Here is an 11,972-nt window from a genome sequence, read left to right on the forward strand (position 1 = left end):
TAGTGTGTTTTGTGTTTTGTTGAATGCATTGTGATTATATGAAAGAAGGATGGTGATGATGGTTAATTCATAATACATTTGAGTCGGGTTATAAAAAGCATTTTATTAGCATAATCATGGCAAGAGATTGTAGTCTACCATTATTACCACATATCACACCTGGAATAAAAGCTACAGGCATAAGATCTTAAAATATATTTAACAATTATTATCCAAACAAACTTCCTTAGAAAAAAGAACATCTATTTTTGGGACAAATGAAGAAAGAGGAAAAACACAGGCCTTTAAGGCATTTTTGTTATACGTACACCGATCAGGCATAACATTATGACGTTGTGAAATGAATAACGCTGATTATCTCGTCATCATGGCACCTGTTAGTGGGTGGGATATATTAGGCAGCAAGTGAACATTTTGTCCTCAAAGTTGATGTGTTAGAAGCAGGAAAAATGGGCAAGCGTAAGGATTTGAGTGAGTTTGACAAGGGCCAAAATGTGATGGCTAGACCACTGGATCAGAGCGTCTCCAAAACTGCAGCTCTTGTGGGGTGTTCCCGGTCTGCAGTGGTCAGTGTCTATCAAAAGTGGTCCAAGGAAGGAACAGTGGTGAACCGGCGACAGGGTCATGGACGGCTCATTGATGCATCTGGGGAGCAAAGGCTGGCCCGTGTGATCCGATCCAACAGACGAGCTACTGTTGCTCAAATTGCTGAAGAAGTTAATGCTGGTTCTGATAGAAAGGTGTCAGAATACACAGTGCATGATGGGTCAGGGCTGTATTGGCAGCAAAAGGGGGACCAACACAATATTATGGCCATAGTGTTATGCCTGATCTCTGTATATCACAGTCACAATAAAAATACATTACAATACTTCAATAATTACAATACAATAATTCACTGTAGAAGGTGTTGTTTATAAAAATAAAACATTTTAAAAACAACAACAACAAACACGAACTATGGCGACAGAAACTCCATCCAATCAGGATTAAGCTGTCGTCATCAGGTCACCTCTGTGCTCTGTCCAGGACTCACTGTTGAGGAGGTTCCATATGAAGGTGAAAATTGTTTATTTAACTTTAACGTTTCTGAACCCATGCTAGTTTTCCTTATGCACAGTAACATACAGGTCTGCTTGCAAACTCTTCATGCATCAAGTGTTTCTCATCATCATAAATAGGTGATTAGAAATGTTCCAGTGCATCCAATTAATTAAATATGAACCAGCTACCATTAACTAATGTTGGAATAATGAAGCAATTCTGATCAATAGACCTAACCCAGCACTTTTTGTAGTATCTGCTATCCAGTTAAACTCTTTACTGTGAAGGTGGTTCTTAAACACCAGGCATATACTTTAACTGTACTGTAAGTAAATTTCATGGAAGCCGCCAGTACAGATTTATTTTATAATAAAGTGCAATGTGCAATAGATGCATGTCTGTTTCTGACTGTCGTAGGCAATAATATAGCATTATAACACACTTGTTTTCTCTAAATGCACACAATAAATTAATTGCTTCATTACATCTGTATACATTTGTATTTAAAAAATACAGTTTTGTTCCAGGTAAAAAACAAACAAACAAACAAACAAACAAAAAAAGGATGTAGTTCTCTAATATTAATTTCAACTCTACTCGGCCAGTTTGCATTGGTTTTCAGAGTTTGTGCATGATGCTTCTGTTTGCATGATTGTGGCAAGGCGTGGGTGCAGTCTGTGGTACTCTGTGTGGTCTGCATCTTCCTTTAGAGCAGTCTCATGTTATTAAGTGATCTGTTGTAGTACTGTGTTGTGTGATCCTACTTCTCAGTTACTCATTGTCTTTTTATTTGAAAATCTGTTGCGATTTTAGTTAGATTTTTTTTTTCTACTAGAAGCCAGATTGATGGACTGAATTCTGGTGCAGTTCATTAGGAGATCTTATTAACAACAAAGCATAGTGCAAACAGAAATAAATCCATGCTAATTAATTTGATCTGCTTTTACCATCTGCCACCATGATTATGGTGGTCACACCAGCTTACAAAAGCACACTGAACCCCTAAACCTGCTGTCAACCTTTTCTCATGAGCAAAAACCCTGGCACTTTGTGGCATGCAGATTAAAAATCTTTAAAGACACAGTCTTATGGCCCCATTATGTGAATTATTGCTAATGCCAATGTAAACAAAAAACTACAATAACTACAAATCATGAAAGTTGTACACACTGAGCTCTATATCATACAACTTGTGTGCAGGGGGTGGGGGTGCTTGATGAGGGATGACAAAGAAGCTTCATTTGATCTGAGCAGCATTTCCTGAAGTATGACAAACTATATGCTCAAAGATAACACAGTGGTTTCATTTAAACAGAACTGGACAACAAGCTGGTTCATGAGATTCTGTATTAGAGCTTCCATTGGTTTGGGATATACTTGTTTTTGCATATTTTCTGCAAGCATACATTCAGGTTTAATCTTTCCTTAACCATGTGTTTCAGTTTTAGGTTTATTAATTTCCTCTGGAGGTGAGTAATCATACCTCCTTTCTAAACGTTATCTGTCCTTTTGTAGGCCAAACATTGTGCTTGGTAGACTGCACCTTTTCTGCTGATGCATCCTATGCAAATACACTCCATACTGGTTGAGTATGCTGAACTAATTGAGATTTTAATTTTAATATTTTGCCCAAGAATCATATTTAATTCCTACAATCTTCTCAACGATTCCTTTATTTCCTTACATTTCAACAAGAACCAAAAAGTAATAGTTTACTCTTTATCCTGTTAGAGCACAAGTGTACACGGAGCACACATACAGAGAGACCACTTATTTAATGAAATCTCACTGTTCCTTGGCTTAGCTAAAAGGATTAGACAAAGGATTTCACTAATGCTTAGCATTTCCCAGGACCTTCAGCATTACTGGCAAACTGAAGAGTTGACAGATTAACCACACCTTGGTAATTTTTTGTAATTTTTATTTTATAAATTAGTTTGAACACACACTTAATTTAAAGAATTTGCTGAACTTTAAAAATATCTGTTTTATAATGTTGTGGTACAAAATGTACAATCTATTCATACAGTAAATGAATTCCATATACAAAAGTAAAAATATCCTATGCTTTATATAGGTGAAGTGGTGAAATTGTCCTTTTGTCACACTTATTGTGCATTTGAGATCTAGAAAACAGAAGGAAGGAAAAGAAAAAAAAAAGTTAGGCCATTTTGTAATGCATGAAAATATATCAAGTGAATAAGGAATCTGTTAAACTGTTGTTCTGTGCATGTTTGCCATTGTGATATTAAAGCTACTGTTTTAATTTTGTTAAACAAAATTTGCTGCATTCAAACCATACAGCTGTTTCAGAGCCCTTGCTGTTTGTGCTTTTAACATGCCTTTCATTTTTTTAAATTCTGTGTTGAGTTTCCTACCTTGAGTTTTTCCATAAATGTTTTTTTGTTGAACCTTCCAAATGCCCGTAGCATTTGAGGAGTGGGAGGTTTGGGTCTAAACAACTCCAGGCCTTTCTTTTTCTCCCCTTCATCTTTAGCTGTCGCTGGACCCTTGGCCTTCATTAGTTTCCTTCATGCCATTAAAAGAGATAAAATTAGTTTTTAGTAATGCTCCTGAATATTGCAGCCCAGATGCTCCAAACTAGGAGTGTAAAACAATGGCACTGTCTGTGTTTGTATCTTTTTATTGCACCACATATATCTGTATTCAGATTTGAACTAGATGTAGCCATTTGTTATCCACAAGAAAGGTCATAAGAAATTGTGGGACATGTTATCATAATGTATTGCAACACTGAGATGCAGTGATGCTGCTAGCCAAAATCATTCAGGTGGCATTTCATTGTAATGACTACATGATTTTCCAGGAAGATTTTCTTTGACCATCAATGAAGAATATTCATTTTAGAACAAAAATAAACATGTGCGACGAAAATACTAAGAACTATAAATAAAATCATTTTTGGTTACTTTTGGGTCAGTTTGTATAGAAATATGGTAGAAATAGAGTTTTATTTTATTGCTCAGTAAGGCAATGTTTAGGTCAGTCTATTGGAGCAAACTGCTGAGAAAATACAATTGAATTCTGTACCAACTATTTGAATCTCTTTGATACTGTGCTATATCTGTATTTCTATCTGTTTATAACACATTGTATGTTTATTCTGAATGAAGTATATATATATATATATATATATATATATATATATATATAAATATATATATATATATATATATATATATATATATATATATATATATATACATATATATATATATATATATATATATATATATATATATATATATATATATATATATATATATATATATATATATATATATACATACACACAGTATATATATAGTTGCCTACTATGATCCTAATCCAAACCATAATGAACAAATCTCACCTTCCTTTCCTGGCCAGAATTTTCTGGGATTCTGGGTAGTGAATTAGGATGTCATTGAGGTCTTTCTTATCCAGCACAAAGAGGTTAGCGAATCCATGAGCTGCCACGTTAGCTGTTCTCCTGTTGCCTCCATTTGCTGAAGACTGCAGAAGACTAGAAGAGTGTTTGTTGTATAGTGTGACAGTCATGCAGTGAGCCTTTTGCTGGATTATAGACTTGCATGTAGGGTAAGAGGGAAAATGTTTTTATTATAACCTCACCTGATCTCCCCGAACACACAGCCTGCCTTCAGTGTCACAAAAACTGTCTTGTTGTCAGGCCCACCAACAACCTGCACCTCTCCAGCTTTGATGATGTACATCTCTTTACCAATGTCACCCTGTGTAACAGAAATGGGTAAATGAGTCTTAACATGCTGTTACTCTTTCTTAAATATGAGCATAAAATGGCATTGATTAACTCACCTTCTTACACACATAATCTCCTGGCAGATACACTATAGACTTTAGCCTTAGCAACATGTCCACAAGCATCTGGTTATCACATCCCTGCAGAAGCACACAAGCATCAGTCACTCTTACTTTCTTGTTTTATTGTTTCAGTCCTGATCTTTTGAACTTGAGTCTAAGAATAAACCAGTCTCACCTTAAACAGGTCGATCTTCTGGAAAGTGGTGAGGTTGATGTCTACAGCGATGGCTGTTCTCATTACCAGTGGCATTTGTTCCAGCAACTCTGACTCATCTAAGGTTAGAGTCAAAAAAGTCACATATAGCACCGTTGTGCCCTCATGGTTAAAATGGGGTCTTTAATGTCTTTAGTTATTATAGATCTTTCTAGGTATTTTTTATGCTCAGCAACTCAAAATCCAAAACAAATTTATTTTAAGTACAAATATAATAAACTGGTAAAAGTGCTGTGAAGGATATAAAATGTACATCTAGTGTTAAACTGAGATAACTGGTATGGGTTTTATGGCTGTGTAAGAAATAAAATCTCTTATGGCTCCAAACAACACATTTAACCTAATGTTCTAGATTTAAACAGTTGGTTTATGTTTATAATATTTATTTGATTCTACTGATCTCTTTCCACTGGAAAGGATCTGTAGCTGCTGAAAGTTTGAGGAACCCCTGACATATGCTAAACATATACTAAACTAAGTCTCAGCTGTATGCTTGTATTGGATTCATTGTCATTGGTAATTCACTTTGGCTAAAAGTGTCTGAATAAATGTAATTGTTAATTATGATCAGTGTAGTAAATGAAAGATAGGTTGCAATGAGAAGGACCATTTTAATCTCAATGCACCTCCACAATATTTTTAATGAGTTTAGTTTATTTCTATTTTCGAGTGGGTCATTTAAACCACAGTGACCCTAACCAGGATAGAGCAGTTATGATAGACAGACAGACAGACAGACAGACAGACAGACAGACATACAGATAGATAGATAGATAGATAGATAGATAGATAGATAGATAGATAGATAGATAGATAGATAGATAGATAGATAGATAGATAGATGGATATATAGAGGGATAGATATATGGAAGGATAGATTGATAGGCAGACAGATTGGTAGGTGAAAAAATAAATAGATGAATGGGTAGGTAGATGATAGGTAGAAAAGTAGAAGGTTGGATGCACACCTTCAATTGAAGATTCATATTCAGGACCTTTGCAAAGGTAGGGTTAAACAAACAGTTCTTACCCAGCATACCCTGTGAGTCCCAGGTGTAGTTGTACCATGTACGGACTCTGTGTTGTACCAGCTTTGGAATACGATTTGTCACCATATAGGATACACATGCATCCATAGAGGCACGGAAGTATGTCTGACCAGCAGTGGCAGCCCCAATGACGTCCCTCATCTGTAATGTACCACAATCAGAGAAACACTCTGTGGTTCTGACATATTCAATAACATTTATTCAGATGACTTATTGGGATGCCAAATCATCAGCTACAGGCTTGTTGGAAGACTACTGATGAATGATTTATTCTGTGAAGTCCACAGAATAAATCTTGAGGAAAAACAGTCAGCTGTGAGGAACATGACTGGATGACTGGACAATCCTGTGGGTATTCTAAACCAACTATCTTTTACCTGTCCAATTAAACTTGAGAAGACAAAAACACCAACAAAAAAGTTTGCCAACTGAAATGTGATCTCAAAAACAGTGTAAGGCTCAGGTAATCCACCAATGTTGATCAGAGTCCGCACAGCAAAATAGTAACAGCGCAAGTACCTACAGAAAGAAAATGCCTTTTAATGTTGTTCCACATTTTAATAATATTTTAATATTTAACATTTAGCAGAAAAATTGCTCTTAGAAAGTTAGTGGAAAAATCAAAACTAAAGAAAAAAAATGAATAAAAAAAGCAGAAGCAAACAAACAAAAAGCAAAAAATGTAGTCATGCAAAAAGCAAAAATTGTCTACCTGGCCAAGAACGATGGACAAAAAAAATGCACCGAAAATATAGCTGGTCATCTGAAAGATTTGACCAAATAAGGTGTCTGGAAAAGGAAGCTCTGCAATCATCAACAGGGTTTTCTCTGAGTAGAAGAAACACCTCAGGTAGCTATGAGAATATAAAAATCCAAAAAGGCTAATGCTATTAAATAGTTTATGCAACATGAGATATTTAGCATGAGAATTTTTCTTTTAACACTGAGGGTAAATTATCAGATAGAGATCAAGTTTAATCCTGGATTAAAAAAAAACATAAAGCCAGGTCTAGGTTAAAATGATCTCAATCACTTTAAAAAAAAAAAACCCAAAAAAAACAACAACAATTTTAATATTTAAGATTTTGTTTTTCATCAAAAATGACAAGAAAATAAAAATCTCTTAAAAATCAGTTGCAAAAAAAATCTTTGGAAAAAAACCACTTATATTATTTACAGAAGACCTGCATGAACTATAGGTTTTTTTTGTATATATGTGTATAAGTACAAAGTACAAATAAGTACAAAGTGACATACGCATTGCCTTGTCCACTGTAGACCCATTTGGTTGTTCCAATGCCTTGGTAAGCAGATGCCACATAGTAAAGGCACGAGTTGATATGAAGTGCGAACAGTAGATACCCAATGGTGCGAATTACTCTATTAAAAAGAAAAAAAACTAGAGTTAAAAGTTTCACACGCCACAAAGTTATGTGATAATGTCTTGATTACGTACCTCCAGATGTACGCCTTTGTCATGATACCCTCAAGTCGATCACTGAACTCAAAAAAAGCCTCAAACTTAAAAGAAAGTTAGCATCAGTGATTATTCCATTGACATGAGAAAAAAAAAACACAAGTCAGAAAGACTGTATGTATCACATACCCTCATGATGCGATTAATCCTGAAAATAGACTGGAATCCAAATGGAATATACAAGATTTCCAGGGGTATGACTGATAACAGATCATGCTGATCAAGCCGAGAAAATATATATGTTCAAATATTTAAAATACTGTTGAATTTCACACTGAAATCTATGCATGAAAAACATTTTAGGTCCAATTTTGATACCTGAAATTTTGGGGAGGCTCTGTAATTCTTCTTAATAGCAGCTCGGTCATACTGAAAAAGAAAAAAAAAAATGAAACAGAAAAATATGAAATGTTATTGAAATGTGATTTGAGGGATAATACATTATTAATGTCTAGATTATGCAAAGTCAATACAATCTATACAAACACACACGTTGTAAATAATGGTAATAATATACTTTGTGCTTACTATGATATCTCCAGTTTTGCAGAACTGCAGCCTTGGCTGGAAAATGATCATGTCGATGATGTAGATGAGGTCAGCTAGAACATCTACAGTAAACCACACAGGGATTGAGGTGGGAGTGTGATAGGGGAAGGTCATACGGACTGGTATGAACCAAAGGTTGTAGCTGAAAGCTATAGTCACCAGGCTAAGCCAAGTGATGTAGCGCCGATCTAGAGAGAGTTACATAGATCAATATGCAACATTTGTATTCAAAGTGGATTTAAAGTACTTTATTGATGCTGTGTTTATAACCTGTGAAAGAATCTATGGATGTGCCCAAAACATTATCCATGCTGTCTTCAATCGGTTTCAGCATTAAGTCTATGCAGGTGCATTCGATTTTTGGACAAATAGAACCTAATTTCTTTGAGCCTGGTTCAGTCCCTTCTTTCTTCTCATCTTTTGCTTTATCATCTTTTTTTTCTTCCTTCTTCTCTTTCTTTTCCTCGGCTTTTGCTGCTGCTTTCTTTGCCTCCTCCTCCTTTTTAATCCTCTCCTCCTCTTCTTTTCTTTTTCTCTCTTCCTCTTGCTTTTTTAAGAAATTCTTTTTTCTCAAAACAGGTGCTATTTTTGACCAAACCCCCCCAAGAAACAATGATAGTAGATAAAATGAATGGTAAAACATTTAAAAGATTTTTTTTTTTTTTAAAAAAAAGATGAATATAAACAGATTTGCAGACATGCATGAAGTTGAAGCATGTTACAATCTTGCTAAATCAGTTATTTATTCATTGGAAATGTTTTTGTACTCACTGACAGGAGGGCTGTGCTCAGGTGAGGATGCATAGGGATCTGTGACTTTTTCTTTGAACATTTGTGTACGTTGGCGCATCTGCTTTACTATTTTTAGAAGTTGTGCATCAGAGTATGTGTTTATTACAACTGGACATGGTGGACAGGGCTGTGCTTCTTGCCTAAATAATAAAAAAAAGGACCACTGTTACCCATTTCTGCTTATGGCATTTAAATGTGGACATAAATTGCAAGCACTTGGTTTAAAAAGGCATGTTTTGCATATTGAAATAAAATATGAAGGTATAGATGTATAAGTCTGTTTATCCTTGTTTTTCTCTGTGGGTGAAAATGTAGCCATGTGTGTGTGGTAGGTGTGAATGGTGCAGGATTTCTTCTACATCATTTTTGGTCATAAACAAAAGAAAAACCCTGCACATTATAATCAAAACATACTGCCCACAGGAGACAGTGCAAAACAACACTTATCCTCCTCTAGCTAAATGAGACTGTCTGTGACACTGAAGGATAAATGTGGGGATGGACTCTTCATTACAGTAACAACCACTGCAGTATTCCCATCACTTTAATTCAGGCTTTGTTTTTTTTTTTCCCCTCCCATGTCTTGTTGCTTAAATTTTAAATAGCTCCCCTGGCAGCTTCTTAAGTCCCTTAAAGCTGCAAATCTCATAATCTCTTCTTTGCTCCTCACTTGAGTAATCCTTCTGCTTTCTGGTAGGCAGATATAGATCCTGTGGATAATGTTTGTGTTTGTTGAATGCAAGATTGCTGGAACACTTGAAATCAGTTAACAAAAATATTCATGTATTCATCTTCTGGAATCTGGAATAAGTTCTGGTTACATAAGGCAGGAGGCAGGAGTACACCACAGATGGGACACCTGTCCATTGCAGTGCAACATACACACACATACACACACATTCACACCTAGGGCCAATTTGGCCTATCCACCTGGCGTGTTTATGGAAAGTTGGAGGAACTTGGAAAACCTAATGGAAACATACAGAGAGAACGGGGTGAAACGCTACACAGACAGTACTTTAAGTTCACTGAAAAGGGGTGACTATGATTGCATATGGCTGTGTGGTGCATGCGTAAAGAAATAACTGTTGAAATTTTCCAGTCTTACTCATCAGCTGGTGGCTGATCTTTTACAGGCTTCTCTTCTAGTTTTGGCTCAGCAGCAGGTGCAGGTGTTGGTGCTGGAGCTGGTTATACACAGAAATAAGACACATGAGAGGGGCTTTCCACTGCTGTGTGATTACTGCCAGTGCTCCTACAGGCAGCTCCCAGACAGAACAGTAACATTTAACTGGAATGCATACAGCCGACTCTGACCACATTATCAGCACTACCACAGAAGAATATGAAGAACTAAAGAAATACGCTGGCACACATTCAGCTTTTTTAACCGAAAAGATGGCTATGGGGAAAATTCTTTACATGCTCTGTTGAGTTTTATAGAGTAGCATTCAGAGTTTAATAGTGGCTGACTCACCAGGGGTTTCTTCTTCTTTCTTGGCTTCATTTTCTTTGACTGCAGGCTTTTCATCCTGTAAGACCAACTTATTTTTTATAACTATAAAAGTGTGCCTTTCTGATTTGGTTGGAGGATTATAAAATGAAATCGCTTTTAGGTTATTATAACATTCATTAGGGTCATTATACAGTAATCTTGCAGGACAAACACTCAAAGACAGATGAAGAATGGCCACAATTTTGTAAAAGGTATCTGTAGTTTCAAAGAAATGTGTGACGCATCATAACTACAATATTCTTGGAGATTTTATAAAGCTGATGCATCCTACCTTAACTGGCTGAATTGATGGAGCTGGTGCAGGTGCTGGGGTAGGTGCAGGTGCTGGGGTAGGTGCAGGTGCTGGGGTAGGTGCAGGAGCTGCTGTAGAGGCTGGTGTTGGAGAAGGATCAGGTGTTATGGCTGGTGAAGGAGCTAGCACAGGACCCCTGATCAGCTTCTTAAGTGTGCGAAACATGTTGCTGACCAACTGCTTCTGCTGTCTGGAGATCCTTTATACTTTTATCCTGTAGCTGCTGTATAAAGCTAGAGTCCTTCTTACAGACAGGCCTGATTAGTGCTTTTAGACCTCTAATCCCTACTCATACTTGCCACTCCCACAATGTGAGCTAAGGCTATATGCAAGTGTTTCTAGTTTGTTAAATTGCATGGAGCTCAGTAATCTAGGTGGTTTATGTTCAATATGTTATGTTGAAATAAATGAATTCAAGTTAATAAACATCCAGATGGTTGGCACCCAACACAATAATAGAACATAAAAGGGTTTTGTCGGCACAAATTACCCCTGAATCTATGAAGAGAAACTAACTATATTAAATAATTTATACACAAATGTAAAATTCAATGACATTTATTGGAGGGGAAATATGTACTGCCAAATGAAAATGGATGGAAATAATAGTTTAACTTTCCTTAGTTCAGGGCCATTTAGTAGGCCTGCCTCGGCCAAGCATTGTACTCTGAAAGTGATAATGTTTTAGGAGAACACAAAAAACAAAAATACTCTACATTTTATAGTTCAAATGGCTTATTAGGCAACTAAGGTTATAGCATACACTCAGAATACATTACTATAATACATCTTAATCATGTCTGATCTCTAGATAGATAGATAGATAGATAGATAGATAGATAGATAGATAGATAGATAGATAGATAGATAGATAGATAGATAGATAGATAGATAGATAGATAGATAGATTAAATAAGCATGAAAACTACTTGAGTAATTGCATTATAAGATAACAAGATTAAATGGAAGGCACTCTAAAGAGCAAGTAACTGGTGCACCTTTAATTATTTCATCATTATCAGATTAGATTAGATTCAAATTAGTCCAACTGGCCAAATCTCACTTTAGAAGATCCATATTGAAGCGAAATTTCCATTCAAAAGTGTTATATGTGTCATATCAACTCTTTGCATTTATCTGCAACTTATGGAAGGATCTTGCCTTTGTTTGTAGATATGTTCAGCTTTATTTGGAAT

At 35.9% G+C, this 11,972-nt stretch overlaps 1 protein-coding gene across 1 annotated transcript; it reads right to left on the reverse strand.

Moving 5' to 3' along the window:
* Window positions 1–3,016: 3,016 nt before the first annotated feature.
* LOC131351719 (cyclic nucleotide-gated cation channel beta-3) lies at window positions 3,017–10,983 on the reverse strand. The gene is made up of 18 exons (XM_058387228.1): window positions 10,756–10,983; window positions 10,446–10,500; window positions 10,077–10,155; window positions 8,948–9,108; window positions 8,447–8,758; window positions 8,156–8,364; window positions 7,946–7,996; window positions 7,757–7,843; window positions 7,607–7,671; window positions 7,408–7,530; window positions 6,528–6,669; window positions 6,132–6,291; window positions 5,063–5,160; window positions 4,882–4,965; window positions 4,678–4,796; window positions 4,418–4,570; window positions 3,423–3,573; window positions 3,017–3,170 (listed from the first exon to the last, which is right to left on the reverse strand). Exons 1-18 carry the CDS (start codon window positions 10,939–10,941, stop codon window positions 3,153–3,155), a joined length of 2,253 nt encoding a protein of 750 aa, XP_058243211.1. The 5' UTR covers window positions 10,942–10,983; the 3' UTR covers window positions 3,017–3,152.
* Window positions 10,984–11,972: the final 989 nt, after the last annotated feature.

This window comes from Hemibagrus wyckioides, linkage group LG01 (genome assembly GCF_019097595.1).
Source record: "Hemibagrus wyckioides isolate EC202008001 linkage group LG01, SWU_Hwy_1.0, whole genome shotgun sequence".
In the NCBI taxonomy this organism is placed as follows: Eukaryota; Metazoa; Chordata; class Actinopteri; order Siluriformes; family Bagridae; genus Hemibagrus; species Hemibagrus wyckioides.